The following is a 20172-nucleotide window of genomic DNA, read 5'->3' on the forward strand; positions in this document are numbered from 1 at the left end:
TCCAGGCATCCAGAAGGCCTTTCCACCAAGGAGATTTACTCTGCTACCTGGAAAGCCTTTTGTTCCTGGTGCTCCCAGGAGAGCTGTTCCCCCATGGGTTTGACTATGGCGAAACTACTAGACTTCTTACAACAGGAACTGAATACAGTCAGACGGCACATGGCAGCCTTATCCTTCCTGTTGTCCTGTGGCTCCCTGGAGTCTCTGTCGCAGTACCCCACGATACACAAGCTTTTAAAAGAAGCTACCAAACTGCCCGCCTGTACTTCACAGGTACCCCACCTGGAACATCACTAAGGTACTTACATCCCGAGCAGGGGTCTCATACAAGCCCTTGAGGTCATCTTCTCTTTGCCTCCTTATATGTAAGGTGGCCTTTCTGGTGGGGATCACCTCTAACAGGAGAATTTCTGAGCTCGCAGCCCTGTTGGTTAGGCAGGACCCCTGCATTTTCTAGGCAAATGGAGTGATCCTCCACCTGTCCTACCTTTGTGTCCAAGGTGAACACTTGTTCCATAGGACTCAGGAGCTTGTCCTCCCCAATTTCTGTCTCAACCCCTTCCATGCCTCCGAGAGATAGTTACCCTTGATGTTAAGCAGGACCTAAAAATATAGACTGCTCAAAAAAATAAAGGGAACACTCAAATAACACATCCTAGATCTGAATGAATGAAATTTTCTCACCGAATGCTTTGTTCTGTACAAAGTTGAATGTGCACAACAGCATGTGAAATTGATTGTCAATCAGCATTGCCTCCTAAGTGGACAGTTTGATTTCATAGAAGTTTGATTTACTTTGAGTTATATTGTGCTGTTTAAGTACAGTCATACCTCGTCTTACAAACCTAATTGGTTCCAGGGGGAGGTTCGTAAGACGAAAGGTTTGTAAGACGAAACATTGTTTCCCATAGGAAACAATGTAAAGTCAATTAATCCGTGCAACCAAAAGAAAACCCCCGCAAAAAAACGCTGCCGCCCAGCTGTCACCTTTTAAAACAGCGACCTCCCAAACGCCAAACGCCAAACCCAAACTTCCGGGTTCAGCGTTCGGGAGGCCGCCGAGAAGCCCCCAGGCTGTTTTAAAAGGTGACAGCCGGGCTGGGGGGCTTCCCAGCAGCCTCCCGAACCCCGAACCCGGAAGTTCGGCAAAAGTTCGGGGTTCAGGAGGCTGCTGGGAAGCCCCCCAGCCCGGCTGTCACCTTTTAAAACAGCCGGGCGGCTTCCCAGCAGCCTCCCGAAGCCGAACGCCAAACCCGAACTTCCGTGTTCGGCATTCAGAGGCTGCTGGGAAGCCCCGCCGCCCGGCTGTCACCTTTTAAAACAGCCGGGGGGCTTCCCAGCAGCCTCCCGAACGCTGAACCCGGAAGTTCAGGTTTGGCGTTCGTAACACGAAAAAAGTTTGTAAGAAGAGGCAATTTTTTTCTGAACCCCGGGTTCGTATCTCGAGTTGTTCGTAAGACAAGGGGTTCACATCTTGAGGTACCACTGTATTCCTTTATTTTTTTCAGCAGTGTATATTAAGCACACGTCCATGTTACATCGGACGTAGGCTCTTTTTGAACTTCTGACCATTTCTTTGGGTCAGAAGGTGTCACCTTCTACTATTGGGAGATGGATGCGGAGTACCATAGCTAGGGCTTATGACCTCCAGCCATTACCACGGCTGGGCCATGTGACGGCGCACTCAATGGCGCAGGGCAGTAACAACAGCAGTGTGCAAGCTTCTATTAAGGAGGTCTGCAGGGTGGCCTCACCGATTCCATTTATCTGGCACTACAAAATTAACTTTTTCGCTTCAGTGGAGGCGGCCTTTGGACACCGGGTGCTTCAGAGAGTACATTTGCAGATTTGAGACCATCCACCGGACATAAGCCCCCCAGTGGACAGACAGCTTTGGTAGGTTGGTATTTTGGATATTGGCTCCACCCACTATGGAGAAGGGGTGTTGGTCTTACCTGATATGCCTCTTCTTGTAGGGTGGAGCTAACATCTAATCCCTCCCAAAATTAGTCTGGTCTGTGCTTCGGGAAGTCGAATTGTAATTTTTTCTTTTATGGGGGAACACACGCCATCAGTCTTTGCCAAAGAGAAGGAAGCAGAGGCAGAGGTGGAGATCTACAATTTGACAGACTCATTGGCTGAATGGACGGTGTCATCCCATTCTTTAATGTTAGCTCCACCCTACAAGAAGAGGCATATCAGGTAAGACCAATGTCCCTTTTCTTGCTTTCCCGCTGTTTGTTTCCGGTTTCTGTAATATATTGTGCCAACATTGGCCTTGTGAATATCCATTTGGCTTCTGTGCAGGATAGGATAGGATAGAATAGAATAGAATTTTATTGGCCAAGTGTGATTGGACACTCAAGGAATTTGTCTTGGTGCATATGCTCTCAGTGTACATGAAAGAAAAGATACATTTGTCAAGAATCATGTGATACAACAGTTAATGATTGTCATAGGGGTCAAATAAGCAATGAAGAAACAATCAATATTAATAAAAATCTGAAATGGATCATCATTTCCTTCCCCAGTCTTTAAACAGTTTGAAATCTGAGGGAAACCTTTATCCCTTGGGCTTTCTGAGGTTTTTTTTTAAAGTTCATTTTGGAAGAAGAAATAATTGGACTTAGTTAGCATAACATATAAACCATGGTTTGCTAATCGTATGGATAATTGGTAATGATCTTGCTCATTCACCAAGCTAAGCCTTAAACCATTTAAAATCAGTGGCTAGATTTGGACCGTATGAGCCTAAAATCAAGCAGGTTTAGCATCATGTGTGGAACTAATTTTTACATCAAACCTTAGGGAAAAGATACATTTTTTGCATACCTATTCGTAACCAGAAATGAAATGGAATATGCTACATTCTGAGTATGTAATACATGTATTTATAAATATATACCTATACTAATTTTAGAAGTGACAAACCTTTTGAAAGGAAGTAAATTATCTCCATAAAGCGCCACAAAAGTGCTAAATTCAAGTATCATATTTTGCACATTAATATATCATTCAGCAAAGACAGCTGGCAAGATATATTTAAATGTTATTTTTTACTACATTTTAAATTTGTATTCAATATGCTTCCATTAAGAGACCAAAAGCCTGCAAGATAGTTGTATTATATTTAGGATGTTGTCCATTCTCCTGTAGTCTTTTATTTGTTTGTTTTTAATATTTAACTGTTTATTTTATGCTGCCTAGTCACATTTAGTGAGATGGGAAGCCGTATAAATTTGCTAAATAAATAAACATGATTTATTCAGTTAACCCTGTTCTTAAGAGCTATTTCTATGTTGATAAAATGTGTGTAGTGGTGTCGAGGTGCAATAATCCATAGCCACTGTAGCACTTTTCTACATATAAATCTGACAGGCTTAAAAGCCTGGCAAGGAAGCACATTGGATTTTGTAGGTGATTAATGAGTTCATTCAGTATTCACTTTTGGAGTGCTCTGCCTTCTATTATAGTGAAACAGCGACACACAAAGGATTTTTTTTAAGGGAGGGTTTTTGTTTTATGTTTCTTGTTATCTATTCATCCCAAAGTACAATATGCATAGCGTATAAGCTCCATCTTATTTTCACAATACCTTTGGGTGAGTTGGGTTAAAGCTGTGCCTGGCCCAGGGTCACTAGATCAGTGGTCACCAACAGGTAGTCTGAAACAGTGGTGGTCCATTAGAAAATTTTGGTGGTCCACAGAAAAATTATTTGCATTTTAACTTGCACAAAATCAAGGGTCCTCAAACTATAGCTCCTGGGACAGACACATGCAATGAACATTTCTGTTGCTGCAGAGCATCTCCCCCTACAGGGTCTTTTTCTGTGGGTCGGAAGAGGGCAGAAATTCCCACTTGGGGTCTGTTTCATCCTCCTGGTGCAGGGCTTTGGGTGAAGGCTGGAAGGAAGCGCCGCTAGTGACGAAGAGCCGAAGGACCTTGTTCCAGGAGGACTGCATCTATCCTGGAACTGGCTGACCATCTCAGCCCGCAGAGCCTCCAGGTGTTGGCGGTATCTGGCCTTGCACTCCCACAGGTCTTCCCTCTGCTTGAAAAGCCTAAGCTCGTAGTCCTCAGTGAGGTGCTTCTACTGAGCCTCCTTCTCGATCAGATCCAATTTGAACTGAGCTGTTTTGCCAACTCTTTCTCGTGGTGGCTGCTTAGCTCCAACAATTGCTTCCTGTTGGGGCCTTAGGGAGCCTGGGCAGGGAAGCGAGGAGCGGCTCGGAGGGGAGGGGCGAGTAGAGGCTGGCGAGGCACCCCTTGGCATTTATTGTTTATTTATTTATTATTTGAATGTATAGCCCGCCCTTCTCCAATGGACTCAGGGCAGCATACAAAAAATAAGTGACATGAGTGACATTAATTGGCTGCGCCCACCCAGTCACATGATCACCTAGCCACGCCCACCCATCTGCTCATTAGGCAGATCATATTAGTGGTCTGCAGGATTTAGTAGTTCCTGAGGTCTGAAATGTTGATGACCCCTGTACTAGATGACTGGAAAATGTCTTGAGCTCTAATTGAACAATTTACCCATTAAGCAGGGACCTTTGTCACCGATAATTGCTGATTGTGCCTAGAGTTATAGCAGACTGTCGTGAGAGAAACTTCGCTGTACTCCTGGGTTGCTTCTGACCTCTACCTATTGCTATATTGGTGGTGAGGTTTTAAATTATTTTTATATATTAGATTTATTAGTAATTCATCATATAGGGCAGTATTTCCCAACCTTGGCATCTTGAAGAGATCTGGACTTCAACTCCCAGAATTCTGGGAGTTGAAGTCCAGATCTCTCAAGTTGCCAAGGTTGGGAAACACTGATAGAGGGAATCCTCGAGTTATGACCATTCTTTCAGCAACCATTTGAAGTTGCAACAGTGATGCTGAAAAAAGAACTTTTGACCTGTGCCCAATGTTACGGTTATCACAACCTCCTTGTGGTCATGTAATCAAAACACTTGGCAGTCTACTCACAACACGGGATGTGTGTGTAAGTTTTTCTAGATAGATCTATCTCACAACACGGGATGTGTGTGTAAGTTTTTCTAGATAGATCTATCTCACTCTCTGATTTATGCCCCTACCTGCACCCTGCCTTGTAGGACAGTAAATTGCCCCAGAACTGTGTGCCTCAGAGAATTGAGATAGCAAAAACAATAAGGCACTTCTTCTTTGGCCACAAAGGCTGGGTGCAAAAGGTCAGTATGGGGAATTGGGAAAGAAGGCAGTTGGTCAGACCTATGCTTGCAGGGGCTTCCTGGGCACTGCAGTTTGGCACTGCACTGTTGCAGCAGGATGTGGGAGTCATATGCAGGAAGCCAGAAAAGGAGGAATGCCTGGGATAGCAGAGTTACTGTAGGTCTGGAAAGGAGACAACAAAGGCATGGAGGCATTTCTCATTTGGCCACAGAAGCTGGCTGTTGAAGTCAAAAGGTCAGTGCAGGGAACTGGGAGGGAAGACAGATAGGTGAACGCTTGCTAGTGCTTACTTAGGGTGACTGAGTCTTCCTGAGGCACGGCTACACGGCTAATATTCCCCAGGGAACATTCCTTATAAGTGGTTGTCTACTTTCGAAATGTTGCACCGTCTTTCAAAACCTTCCAGAACAACAGCTGGGCACAAAAGGCAACAAGTCGGTGCAGGGAATTGGGAGAGAAAGCAGCTGCGTGAACAAATGCTTGGTGGCACTTGCTGAGGTTTCACGGGTGCTGTAGCTTGTTGGAGAGTCATTTATAGAAGTGTTTTCTGGAGAAGCAGGAGTGCCTAATGTAGCATGGGGCTATGAGTTCGAAAAGGAAGCAGTAAGGCACGTCTGCTTTGTCTATGGATGACAGTGGGTACATATAATAGAATGTGTGAATGACCTTGGGGGCTAAGGGAAATTGATTCTGCCTAGGAAACAATCAGACAAGATGAAGGAGGCCCCCAAGGGCTTAGTAGTAGTAGAAGTAGTAGTAGTAGTAGTAGTAGTTAGTAGTAGTAGAGGAATAAACTTGGGAAGGACCTGGTTTGATTGATCAAATGTGGCAGCGGGAAGATTAGATCTTCAGACTTGCAAGATCTTGTTAATGAAGAGTTACAATAAAGTAGAATTATCTCATCAAGTTATATTTCCTTTCTGGCTTACCTGAGAGGGCTGGTAGTCTGTGTGGAGAACAGAGAGAGAAGGCACATAGGCAAGCTTTTAGCATAAATTGACAGGTGATAAAACAACTAAGTGGGAAGAGGAAAACTTGACTCTTCCAGTAAGCCATTAGGGCAGACAAGAGCTTTTAAGGTCTTCCTAAAGGCCGACAGTACCCAGGCTCTTTAAAAACCCATCTTTCCTCTATGACACAGGTGCCATGTAGCCATCACGTGACATTTCACAACATTTTCTCCAATCGGAGAGCTGGGGTGGGTGTGGCCTGCACATGGCACATCTGCCAGTTTCACACCCCTGCTCTATGACTTTCATGTGACATACAGTATTTTTCCATTTACTTTTGTCATTATAATACCTATAAGGCATGATGGGCTGAACTGTGATTATTTCAAATGTCATTTAGAATAGAATAGAATAGAATTTTTATTGGCCAAGTGTGATTGGACACACAAGGAATTTGTCTTGGTGCATATGCTCTCAACGTACATAAAATAAAATATACATTTGTCAAGAATCATGTGATACAACACTTAATGATTGTCATAGGGGTCAAATAAGCAATGAAGAAGCAATATTAATAAAAATCTTCGGATATAAGCAACAAGTTACAGTTATTTGTTAGCAACTTTTACAACTTACAAAAGGTATAAACTCTCATAAGCCTCATTTCATTTAATTAGATGCAATAGAATGCCTAGAGTGATATAGGTTTTAGACTGGGATGAATTTGGGATGAAAGGAAGATAAGTAGTTATTCAGATGCAGATTACGCATAAGAGAGACTACAGGGAGCTTGTCAATTAACAACTTGTAATGTTGTTTAGCCCTTCAGTCTGGTATAGGTTACAGCAGCTGAAAACATATTGAGAATGTCTTTTTTGTTTTCCTTAATTGGTATTTATGATATGGGAAAGAATAGAATAGTATTTTGTAAATGCATTGAGATGGGATGAATGTGGGTTGATATTCTTGAATATCAGTTTCCAGTAGGCATAAAAGTTCAATGATTGGTATCCCTTGATATCCTATAATTGTATCAAGGCAAATACCCATGAGGAATGCTGACCCACAAGTATGCAGCAATTATTACACTTTTTCTGTGCAGATTTGTGCAATCTGATTTCTCGTTGACAGCTTGACCCTTTTTCTTACTGCTACCGAAGATTTGTAGTTTCCAAAGATTTGTAGTTTCATTTTACTCATGTGTGATTTGAGCATAATGCTTACAATACTTGCTAAATATTTAGTATTGGGTGTTGGTTTCACCAGTATGAAAGAGCACAATTGTTTGCTGAATTGTGCAAGAGCAAATAACATACTGCCTCTTTTTATGTGGTTGAGCTAGACATACATGTTTTGGTAAAAACAAGTAGAGATATCTGATTGAAATGCTGCCTACCAATTTGAGGCAACTATTTTTTCCATTATTTACATTTGTCCTATTTTATATAGTTGTTGCAAGGATAAATTGAAAAGTACTTTTAACACTCCAAAACCCTTGACAGGCAAAGTATATTGTAGGCTATTATGCTTGCTTAATTAGCAAAGGTAATTTTTATAAGTATAGGGTTTTTTCCACACTGACAAAACATTTCTGCTGTTCCAAAGGTGTTTTTTTCAAGAGGCAACTGGTTCCCGTTTGTTTTCTTTGAAGATGTTTCACTTCTCATCAAAGAAGCTTCTTCATGTTTGACTGGATGATGGGAAATAGAAGGCTTTATATTCCTTCTAGACAGCTGGTCATTTGCACCCTTTTAAACTAGACTAGAGGGTCTTTGAAGCACTTGGAAGTTTATCTGTGTCCTCAGGGTCACTAGAATAGAATAGAATAGAATAGAATAGGAATTTATTGGCCAAATGTGATTGGACACACAAGGAATTTGTCTTGGTGCATATAGTAATGCTAATGGTTCCCGTAGTCTGCAATTTTTACTCCCAACACCATTCGAAGAGTGTTCATCCCAAATTGCATGCCTAAAGGTCTATAGAGATTCTCAGTCATCCAGGCCATGGCTGCTTATTCAAGAGGCAACTGGACTTTCAGCACCTTTGGGGACAACCATGGCCTGGATTAATAAGAATCTCTTAGATTTCTCCTGCTGAAATGTTTGCAACTCCTTTAAGTAAGGAATTGTACACTGCTCAAAAAAATAAAGGAAACACTTAAAAAACAGAATACTACTTCAAGTAAATCAAACTTCTGTGAAATCAAGCTGTCCACTTAGGAAGCAACACTGATTGACAGTCAATTTCACATGCTGTTGTTCAAATGGAATAGTTGCACAAATGAAATATTCAATGAGAATACAGTATTTCATTCATTCAGATCTAGGATGTGTTATTTGAGTGTTCCCTTTATTTTTTTGAGCAGTATATTTGTCTTTCTCTCCAACTCCAGGAGTGAGAGACACATTTCTATTCCTTAAGCGTTGCTGGGCTCGTTTCATTTCCTCCGCCTTTGCGTGAAGTTTCGAAGGGGCACGGCCATCCTGATTAACTGCAAGGGGCCGCCTCTTTTTACCTCAAGGCTGAGGCCAGGCGGGAGGGCCTTCCCCGCATCAGTGTTTCATCATAAAAGGAGGCAGATTCCCCAGGTCAGTGGGCGTGGCCTCACGTTAACTTTTTTTCTCCTTTTTAGCCTATCAGGGTGAGGCTCTGTGTGACGGACGGCGGCTGAATCCAATGGAGTGGCGCCGAGGAATGATTGGGTTTAGTCGCAGTCTAGATAGGAGCGGTGCGACACTGGGGAGGTTTTTGTTCCGGGCCCTGCCGCGGCCATCTTATGTCAGTGCAAGCCGGAGGAGGAAACAGCAGCAGCAGCGCAGAGCGGTGACTCGGCAGCAGCGGCGGCCGCGGCGGGGCCTGACACAGCCTCATTGGTAATCTTCGGGGGCTTTTTCTCCTCCTCCCCTTCCCGTCGCCTATTTCCCTAGAAACGGAGGAACATTCCAAAGGAATCCGGTCTCCATAGAAACGCCTCACCCCCTTCTTTTGTGTAGGATTCCTCCTTCCAAGCCGGCAAGGCCTAGACCACGTCCCGCCGGCAAGTAGCGTTACGACCAACTGCGCCTTGCCTCATCTGCCTTGGGCTTTCCCGCTTTCCGACGCCCCCTTTCCCCTGAGACCGTCGGGTGCCAAGCTGCCCTCTTTAACTGGAGCAGCTCTTCTTTCCTTCCTTTGCGCTGCGTTTTCAGCCCATTCGGGGGGGGGAATCACCCCTTTTTTTCTCTCTCGCTCTTTTCGTTTCGCTTCTCAAATTCCCTTCCTCTCTTCAATGAAGGCTGGAGGGTGGAATAACTCGCGTTTCCCCAGCAAAAGGATTTGTGACTCTGTCCTTTCCTGAAGGATTGGTTGTGGGGAAGGGGGGAGAAGTGGAAAATGTGGACTGCCGTTAGCTACTGTAATTTTCTCCTGTGGGCGCCCCCCTCCCGCCGAAATTAATGCGGGTTTCAGAGAAGAATAAAAAGTGCCCGGGAGGGGGGGAGGTTAGTAACCTGAACGTAAATGTTGAGTTAGGAACGCGGGGAGCCCAGCGAGATTGTTGGGGTGGGTTCTTTCAGCGTCTGTCCTAACGGTATTTGTGGAGAAGGCTTCGTTATTAACAGTATGCTTCGATTTACTCAGGAGTTACAAAGGAGAGAAAACAGGATCTCAGTCATGCCAATAGATGGCAAGCAGATTTTTGAAAGATTGCTCCTCCCCCCTTGGGGGAGCGGTGTCTAGGGAAAATGTGATTCTTCAGGAGTAGAATAGAATATAATTCTTTATTGGCCAAGTGTGATTGGACACACAAGAAATTTGTCCTGGTGCATATGCTCTCAGTGTACATAAAAAGAAAATATAGATTTGTCAAGAGTCATGTGGTACAACACAATGATTGTCCTAGGGGTCAAATAAGCAATGAAGAAATAATATTAATAAAATTAATAATCAAGTTGACTTTAACATTGCAGGCTCTCTTCATCATTCGTTGCGGTTGTTAGCATCTATTCCCCAAAATATATAGATTTCACAGACAAAAGGATATGTTAGGAATTTTGCAGGCAATCAGGGCAATTGCCCTTTTACATATCTTTGGGTATGTCTTATAATCACATTGATCTCTGTCATGTAATCCTATCTATCAGAAATAATATAGCTCATATTCTTTGTATTTGTCTGCCTGGGGGCAGGTGTGTCATGGGGCAGCTTCAATGGGATTCTGGTAAACCTGCCTGAACTGATTTGTGACTTAATTGTCTTGCACAAGTAGCTAATTAAAAGATTGCCCTGTTTAACTCTTATCCTTTATTGATAGTCCTTACTTTATACTCTAATTGACTGGCTATATCTTCTACCTCCTATAAACATTGACAATTAATATGCCAGGTCAAATTTCCATGGCAGTTATTTTTGTAACTCAGCTGGACTACATTTCACTTTGACTTTATGGCAGAGATTATTGTATTTGTGCTAAGCCTTTTTAACTCACTTTTTTTTCTGAAGCATATCTGATATGATTGGCTGATCATTACATAGATTATCCCTGCTTATTGCTTTACTGAACGATAACCATAGAATTATACTTTGTATTTCCTGAAACGTACCTTGGTGGTGGTGGCTTTTGCTGGGCTTAAAATTCAGATATAGATACTAGAGTTAAGATATCCTGAATGTAATACAGATTTTGGTTTCTGAGATCATTTAGAAAACAGGTCCAATGAGTCTAGAATGGAAAGCTGTAGATCACAGAGTTGATACAACATAGTGACATTGTTGAAAAATATATCTGATTACACACAGGCAAAATTTTTAGTCATGGTTGGAATAAAATTTACTGTAAACCTAAATTAAAACCTATTGCTGTCTTAACCCCAAACTTTGAGCAACATGTCCATATGACAACTTAGTTATTGCAATATTGTTAAACAATGAGTATCTAAAATTCCTGTTTGACAGAAAATCATTCATGCCAGAATATTCAGCTCCATTTTCTGCCTGTCTTTATGAGGAAGATTCCTTTTAAAAGTCAACTTCTAGTGATTGCATGGGCACCATTGTTTTTTTCTTGTTTGCTCCAAGTCACAGCTATTTATTTCACCATTATAGAGTTTGGCTCATATGATTGGAGAGTGCTCTTGTCTTGCAATGTGCTCACTTCAGTTCACATAGCAAAGTTATCAATACATAAAATTACCAGAGCTTTTGTTTTTTTAGCCAACTTATCACAGAGTCTGATTTCTCTGTTTAAGGGAAGGATTGGAACAAGTATTCTTCCCATTCCTATTCTGGCATCATGGTGTCAGCATCACATTGGCTCTTACAGTTTATTCTACAATTATTCAGATTTAATGTCATTTTTGTGTTACTGCTTTTTCCTCACCCAATTCAAACAAGAGTACAATGCTTTTAGGGGAAAGTACCATATAATGTACTACATGTATTTTCATCAAGATTTATCAGAATTAACATCAATATATTAATTTATTAAAATGACTTAATGTTACAAAATGTTTGAAATTATTATTCATTGGTTGTTCCTATTGCTCTTCATGGTACAAAGAAAAAAGTTTTATATTTTGAGTTTGTTTCAATTAACGCTGGTGGAAAATTGTGTTCACTATGGTGTAAACTTTAGCCTCTTGAATGCCCATTAAAATGGATGCATTTGTTAATAAGTATGCTTGTCCCAAAACTATATACTGCAGACTATAGCTTCATGAGTCAGTATGATGGGAATAGCAAAAACCGTTTCTTTGTTTTTATTTGAATTTGTATGACAGGTATGCTCCTGTGAATTTCTAAAAAAAAGCAATAATGGGGGATATTTAATCTTAAGACAAGAGTGTCAAACTCGCGGCCCACAGGCCAGATACATCATGCGCTGTCCATGCCCAAGACCAGTTTAATGAAAGGGGGGAGTAGTAATATGTCACGTGGTGGTGCCATGACGATATGAGTTTGGAACCCCTGATCTGGGAGGTAAACATTTTCATTTGTTATATGTGGAAATTCTTCCAAAATTCTTAGGATAATTTTTTAGTTAAGTTATTCTTTGTTCATGGTAATTCCCTTTGCCTTTTTCTACTTAATTTATTCTTCGGTAATTTCCGCTAGAAAATTACTACAAGTAATTTAGAGTGATGAATATAGTAAAAGTTATCTTTGAGGACTATCAGTACTGTTTAGTACCTTTTTAGTTCAGTGAATGTACTGGCTAAATAAAAATTGTCATTCTTACTAGAGATATATGGCTTAAACAACACACCAAAAAAATTGCTGAATCCAGTGCCCACTTGGTTTTATTAATCAAAAAGCTGACACCTGTGGTTTCCTCAATGGTCCCTGCATAAAGGATGGATTAACTTTTAAGTAATGGAAGCTGTCCTTGCCTGGGCTTCATAGTTGCTGTAATGCTGAGCATGTTAGGTCCAGCTGTATGCCTCAGTCAGCAGTGTCCTTTTATAGTATATTGGACATTCCCCCCCCCCCCTAAAAAAATAGTCTCAGAATTCCACACACAAATTTGTATGCTGCTTTATTTGCATGTTTTAAATCGCTTACATTTAAACATAAAGTTATACTTCCTACTGCCTGTTATGTCTATTGGTGCTCTTTTCCAGATTGCTTTTTTTAAATCTGGAAACTAGCTTGCTGTTGACATTTCCTTACTGGATGATTGGATATGGTGTATTCCTGTGATGGCAAACCTATGGCATGGGTGCCAGAGGTGATCTGCAGAACCCTTTGTGGGCATGTGCACTGTTGCAATCTTCTGGTTTCCAGCATACACATGGGCACTGGCCAGCTGGTCTTCACGGGTGCCCAAGCACTGGAAAATGGCCACCCAAAAGGGGCCATTTTCCAGGCCATTTTTGACTTGTTTTGGGGATTATTTACAGACTGTTCAATATGCAGATTTTTCCAAGTAAATAAAATGTATACACATTGCAAAATCTATGTATTAAACTTCAGTATATCAGTTTAACTTTTTGAAGTTCGGAGTTTGCTTTCTAGAGAGTGATACTTATAGGTTTCAGTGAGACTTCAAAGTTGATAGGTATGATGCTATATATCTAGAAACAACTTAATCTTCTTTAGCATTAAAAAGAATTTTCTAGGTTCACAACTTGACACAGTGGTAATGGGCCTTGCATGATATAAATCATGGTTTTTGGCTTAGTTTCATATATAAACCTAGCTGTTGTTTGATCAAGTCTACCTTTATATTTTATTTTGGTGTGTTTTATCAATTTCTACAGAAGCCTTCTTACTATAAGCAGTTGGGATGTTTCTTATTAGTTGTATAAAAACATTTTAATAATATTACATCCTAATGCTCTCTAAGCAGTAGGCTCATTGGAAATTGCTAATAATATCATTTTTGCCAGCTAAGAGTAGAAATAGCAATAGCATTTAGACTTATATACTTCTTCTCAGTGCTTTACAGCCCTCTAAGCAATTTACAGAGAGAAAGCATATTGCCCCCAACAATGTGGGTCCTCATTTTACCAACCTTGGAAGGATAGATGGCTGAGTCAATCTTGAGCCTACTGAGCTTTGATCTGCCAAAGTGATCAGCAGAACTAGCTGGCAGTACTGCACTTTAACCACTGCAACACCAAGGCTTTTTAATGAAAAAGAGCAGGTAAATCAAGAGCACTGATTTACCTGCTCTTTTTCACCAACTAAAATGGATTAATTAGTAGCCGCTCCTTAGTCAGCGTATTGATTACAATTTTCTTTCTCTGGCAGCAAATGTAAAGACATTTGCCATAAAAGAACAGCCTAAACTGATGCCCTCTGGTTTAGAATTCTGTGATGATAGGTGTAGCATTGAAAAATAACTAGTTTTTATAAATTAAAAGGGAACTTCATATTTTAAAACTGTTAAAATAGCACACCATATTGTTCTAGTTCACTGGAAATACCTTTTTTCTGTTGAGAAATCTACTAATACAGTGCCCTTTTCAACTGATCCAATATAAAGCACTTTTTAAAGCACAGAACATAAGGGAAAGCTATGCTTCCTCAAAGGTTTGTTTTCCATTATGTTACTGCTACACTTGATTAACTGGTATGATTTAGTTGGCTGATACTGCAATTAGTATTCCAATGGGACATGGGAAATAGTCCCTTCTGTGTGTCCTAAGAGACCACTTGTAGCAACCTGTTCTTCACAAGGAGCAAATCTTTTGATTCCCTCAGGCAGCAAAGATTGTAGACCAGTATTGGAAGGAAATTGCTAATTGCTTCTGCTTCATTGCAGTAGGTGCTATTTTTGTATTTCTCTCTTATTCCCATAAGTGCTTTGCCTATTACATAGAATATTTTTGGTTTTGGCAGTCATGATCCTGCTGCAAAATGAGTAGATTATCAAAGATTGTATTCTCATATCTGTATTTTCCCTTGTGCATTTAGATGTCCAGCTCGCCGTTGTCCAAGAAGCGTCGCTTGGGTGAATCAGAGTCAAAGACGGGTTCAAACTCCTCCTCTGGAAAATCCGTACAGACTGATTTGCGTGAAGCGCCTGCCAACGTAAGATTCTGAATTGATTAATGCAACATACTATCCCTGATTCTGACATACCTCAGCGGCCCCCAACCCTTTGGGCACCAGGGACAGGTTCTATGAAGACAGGGGTTTTTGTAGTTCGGAGGGGGCCTGGTTTGGTGCACTGCCTGCATTTCATAGATGGGACTTCACTTGTATGCAGGGCCCAGTTTCTGCCATGCTGCGGCCTGGTGCCGGTCCACGGACCAGAGCTTAGAGACTCCTATTTTACTTGCACAGAGAGAATATGTTAGCTTTAAAGATGAGCAAGGGTAAATCCAGCATTAATTTTGATACAGTATTGGTAAATGGCCTACTGCAGTGATGGAGAACCTTTTTTCCCTCAGGTGCCGAAAGAGCGTGCGTATGCGATATCACACATGCGCGAGTGCCCACACTCATAATTCAATACCTGGGGAGGGCGAAAACATCCCCCAGAGGTCTTTTGGGGGCCAGAAACAGCCTGTTTCCCAACTTCTGGTGGTCTCAGTAGGTTTGTGTTTTGCCTTCACCAGGCTCCAAAGGCTTCCCTGGAGTTGGGGGGAGGTTAAAAATGCCCTCCCCCATCCCCCCTGGAGGCTCTCTGGAAGCCAAAAACACCCTCCCAAAGCCTCTGTGTGATCCAAAAATCAGTTGGCCAATATATACATGCACGTTGGAGCTGAGCTAGGGCAACGGCTCGTGTGCCAGCAGATATGGCTCCGCGGGCCACCTGTGGCACCGGTGCCACAGGTTTGCCATCACTGGCCTATTGTCATGATGCAGAGAGAAGATTTTAATACTGTATTACGGAACCCTCTCCAACTTGTAAGCACTAAGCACTCTATGTATATACTGTGTGTGTATGTGCGTGCATGATGTATATAAACAGGATTTCTAGATTTTGCTCCTAGATTAAAACAGTCAAGTTAATGTTACATATTAGACACATTAATGACAATCCTTCCTTGGTTAGAGCCTTTCCTGTGAAATTGATAGAAACTATTAAGTATCCAAATAGTTATATCTTGAATATGTTTATAGAGAGCAATTATTATAAAACCAATACAAGAGTTTACACTATAAAAATGCACAAGATAATCTGGAATCTGCAACCTTTGATTATATAGGAGTCAATTTCCCTGATTTTGCATTAACTTGGGGACCTTTAGTGATGTGCACATATACAAGTCATTGTACCCATTGTTACTATCTCTTATATCTAGCTTTTTGTACATGGTACTGTATACCATACCATAAAGTATGGTACAACACATACTTTCTTGTCCTACCAGAGCAAGTGGTATAGCAGACAATGAGTAGTACAGGTAGTCCTCAACTTCCTATCACAATTGGTCGTAAGTTAAGTTAAGGACTCAATGAGCCGAGATGGCATAGTGATTAGAGTGCAGCACTGTAGTTGTACTAGCTGTAGTTCAGCAGTTCAAATCTCACCACCGACTCAAGGTTGACTCAGCCTTCCATTCTTCTGAGGTGGATAAAATGAGGACCCAGATTGTTGGGGGCAATATTCTGATTCTGTAAACTGCTTAGAGAGGGCTGTAAAAGCACTATGAAGCAGTATATAAATCTAAATGCTATTGGTATTGCGCCCAACATTTTTATTGCTAAGTAAAACAGTTAAGTCATTTTTGCCCCATTGTATCACTTTTTTGCCCCATTTGTTAAAACATGAACACATGAACCCAGCACACTGCAACTTTCATAAATATGAGTCCGTGTCAATTGTCTAAATTTTGATCATGTGACCATGAGGATGCTACAAAGATCAAAAAACAATCACAAGTCACTTCAGTTATTGTAACCTCAAATGGCCACAAAACAAACTCTTGTGAGTCAATGACTACCTGTATTTGTAAATGACTTTGCAGTCATCTGATCATCTTGTATGATTTTTGACTGGCTTGTGTTCATCTCTTTCGTAGCTTGGAGAATGAATATTGTGCTGTTATTTTTTTAAAGATAGACTTTTACTCTTTTGGTTTCATTTCTTGGAGAAACAATTTGGAGCAGATTGTCAAATATTGGGAAACCACTGCTATACATTGAGAGTACTACAGATTGGGATGGTGTGGTGTGGAATTGAAAAGTGCAACTTTCCTCCCTGGTATTAGATAGCCTTAGCTGTGCCCTTGAAAAATTCTGCTCTGCATGCTTCTGTAAGGAATTAATAAGCCTGTAAGTGTGTCTTCATGTAGTGTTAAAAGGAATACTCAGATTTGTCCAGAGATATAGAGGGACAAAGAATGCTGTAATGCCTGCTTCCTTTTGTGTCTGCTTCTTTCTTGTAATGCAGTTGTGGGTTTGTGAAATATATTCCCTGGATTGCCATCCATGATTCAATTAACCAGACCTCTTTACTTCTTTTTCTACTTTAAATTCTTCCTTGGTAAATAATTAATATTTGAAATGCATTGAGAATGATAAAATATAGAAACCAAATAGCGGCTGTTCTTAGTTATTTGTGTTCCTTTATCACATTCTTTTAATGATCAAAAGGCAGCCAAGGACTAAGTGATTATATTTGTCCTTTCCAGGGTATGGCCAAGAATGGAAGTGAAACAGACATTGATGAGGGTCTATACTCAAGGCAGCTGTAAGTATCAAAAGGAGAGTGGGGGGCATACGGTTTTGAAAAGTAGATTGTTAGCAGCAATCTAATGTGTGAATAGTAAGTTTTGATATGTTTTGGAGCTGTTGAACTTTATCAGATGAACATCCCATATACTGCCTGGTCCAACAATTTAATCCTTTTTCCAATTTGTCCAAAATAGATATGTTTTGGGCCATGAGGCAATGAAACGAATGCAGAATGCCAACATCCTGGTATCTGGTATGCGAGGACTAGGAGTGGAGATAGCAAAAAACATCATCTTGGGTGGTGTTAAATCTGTCACAATCCATGACCAAGGCATAGCTGAATGGTCTGATCTCTCTTCCCAGGTAGGTTCTTCATCCATTCACTTAAATATGGTTCTGTTTGTGATTACTTTTATTGAAGCATATTTACTTATAAAACATCCCCCCTCCATCCTTTCTTCCAGTTCTACCTTCGTGAGGAAGACCTTGGAAAGAACCGTGCTGAAGTATCTCAGACACGGCTCGCGGAGCTCAACTCCTATGTACCTGTTACTGCTTACACTGGATCCCTCAGTGAGGACTTTCTTAACAATTTCCAGGTACAGTGATACTCGTCGTCTTACGAATTTAATTGGTTCCGGGCGGAGGTTCGTAAGGCGAAACGTTCGTAAGACGAAACAATGTTTCCCATTGACAATGTATGTCAAAGGCTTTTTCTTCCATCCATCCATCTGATTTCGTAACTGCCAATTTCCCTATCTCCTTTTTGCAGGTAGTAGTGCTGACCAATTGTCCTTTGGAGGAACAGTTACGAATTAGTGATTTCTGTCACAGCCAAAATATCAAACTTGTAGTGGCAGATACAAAGGGACTCTTTGGGTAAGACAATACCTTGTTTCTATGCTCTTTTCTGTGTTATGGCAATTTCTTTCAGTAAGGTTCTTTTGGTTGGGATGAACTCTGGGATTCCTACCCACCATATGTCATAGGCCACCCAGCCCAGTTACGGGCTACCAACCTTGGCTTTTAAGACCACCTGTCACAGTGCTGAAGGTTCTCCAGAGCCCCTAACATCACCCATTTTCTCTCTCTAACAGCCAGTTGTTCTGTGACTTTGGTGAAAACATGGTTGTGACAGATACCAACGGAGAGCAGCCACTTAGTGCTATGGTCTCAATGGTTACTAAGGTAATTACTTCTTGAAGCTGGAAGTCAAGGTTCTGTTTTTGAGGTGGATGTATTGATTTTCTCACTGAGACTCACACAGTAGCTCAGCAGAATGTTGTTCAAATTTCTTTTTCCTGTACAGGGGTGCCCTGGAGAGGTAACCTGTCTAGATGAGGCTCGGCATGGTTTTGAAAGCGGAGATTTTGTTTCTTTCATGGAAGTTGAGGGCATGAAAGAGCTTAACAGCTGTGAACCAATGGAAATCAAAGTGTTGGGTAAGGCATGGTGTTGCTTTGACATGCACAAAATGTAGATGTTACTAGAATGGAATATCTGTCAAAAGTTTTTTTTAAAAACTATTTGACAGAATTACCTTTTTGTATTTTGGGAAGCCTGTAGAGTGTCTAATATGTAACATTAACTTGGAATTTTAGCCTTAGCTACAATTGACAGTCAGTTTGGTATATTGATTAAAAATATCAAGCTAGTACAAAGCCATTTGGGTGGGTTTGGGCCAGTTGCATTTTCTCAGCTGTAGAAAGAAGGCAAGGGCAAACTATTTTTAAAATTGTTGCCAAGAAAACTGCAGAAACTTGTCTAAGAGTGAAGACTGACTTGAAGATGCAAAAAAGAAGAAGAATCCTACAAACATTGAATTGATTGAGCTTTAAGCATGCTACAAATAAGTATGTTAGAGAATGTGGAAAGATACTCATTGTCGCATCCTCATTCTCCTTTATTATTACAGTGGTCCCTCGATTTGCGCGTTCTCGATTAGCGCGAAACGCTGCAATGCGGTTTTTCAAAAAATATTATTTAAAAAAATAAAATATTAAAAAATAAATTTTTTTTTATTCTGTTCCCTGAATGGAGACTGCCGGCCGCTCAATCGGGCCGGCAGGGAACAGAATGGAGCCTTCCGCGGCGGGGCTGGTAAGGGGGGGAGCCGAGGGGGGAGCCGAGCCCAGCCCCGTGGCATTCGCTTTCCTCCCGCTCGCAGCCGACTGATCGTGGGCTCCTTCGCAACCTCGGAGAGCTTCCTGGTTTTCGTGAGCTTTCATGCCCTGGAAGCTCTCCGAGGTTGCGAAGGAGCCCACGATCAGTCTCGGCTGCGGGTGGGAGGAAGGCGAATCCCCCGTGGGCTCCGTTACATCTTCCGCTGCCAGCCAGGCCATGCTGGCGGCAGCGGAACAATCGCTGGCTGTCAACTTTTCTTTTTAAAACTGGGCAGGAGCTGACTTGCCTCCCCAGTGCTAAAAAGAAAAGTTGACAGCCAGCGCTGCGACTGACGGAATGCTGGCGGGAAGACCAAGGGAAGGTTCCTTCAGCCGCCCAACACCTGATCCGCTCCGCAGCGCGGCAACGGGGAAACCCCATCTTCGGCTCCTCGCTGCTTCCGCGCTGCGGAGCAGATCAGCTGTTGGGCGGCTGAAGGAACTTTCCCTTGGTCTTCCCCGCCGCCCACACGCAAACTCCACCATCTGCGCATGTGCGGCCATGAAAAAAATGGCGCACATGCGCAGATGGTGTTTTTACTTCCGCATCCAGTATAACGCGGAAATCGGTTAGCGCGGGAGGTCTTGGAACGTAACCCCCGCGCTAACCGAGAGATCACTGTATTATTATTATTGTTGTTATTGTTATTTAGTTTCCTGAAAATTCTTCAGTTCATTATTCAGAATATAATTTCTCTGGCACAGCATAACAAAAACATTTTCCACAGTTTGTCTTCTCTCTTGG

At 41.7% G+C, this 20172-nt stretch overlaps 1 protein-coding gene across 2 annotated transcripts in view; it reads left to right on the forward strand.

Moving 5' to 3' along the window:
- The window catches only part of UBA1 (ubiquitin like modifier activating enzyme 1), a 53185-nt gene that overhangs the window by 22906 nt on the left and 10107 nt on the right, over positions 1–20172 (forward strand). The window contains exons 1-8 of one of the 2 annotated variants that reach the window (XM_070741140.1): positions 8754–9032; positions 14554–14670; positions 17223–17281; positions 17460–17628; positions 17730–17864; positions 18038–18144; positions 18363–18453; positions 18575–18707. In XM_070741140.1, coding sequence (XP_070597241.1) covers positions 14554–14670; positions 17223–17281; positions 17460–17628; positions 17730–17864; positions 18038–18144; positions 18363–18453; positions 18575–18707 — 811 coding nt within the window. In that variant the 5' untranslated portion in view covers positions 8754–9032. Of the gene's footprint in view, positions 1–8753; positions 9033–14553; positions 14671–17222; positions 17282–17459; positions 17629–17729; positions 17865–18037; positions 18145–18362; positions 18454–18574; positions 18708–20172 lie in introns of those variants that run through there. The other variant, XM_070741139.1, reaches the window with a different exon arrangement.

The sequence above is a fragment of the Erythrolamprus reginae genome, chromosome 2 (assembly GCF_031021105.1).
Source record: "Erythrolamprus reginae isolate rEryReg1 chromosome 2, rEryReg1.hap1, whole genome shotgun sequence".
Lineage (NCBI taxonomy): Eukaryota > Metazoa > Chordata > Lepidosauria > Squamata > Dipsadidae > Erythrolamprus > Erythrolamprus reginae.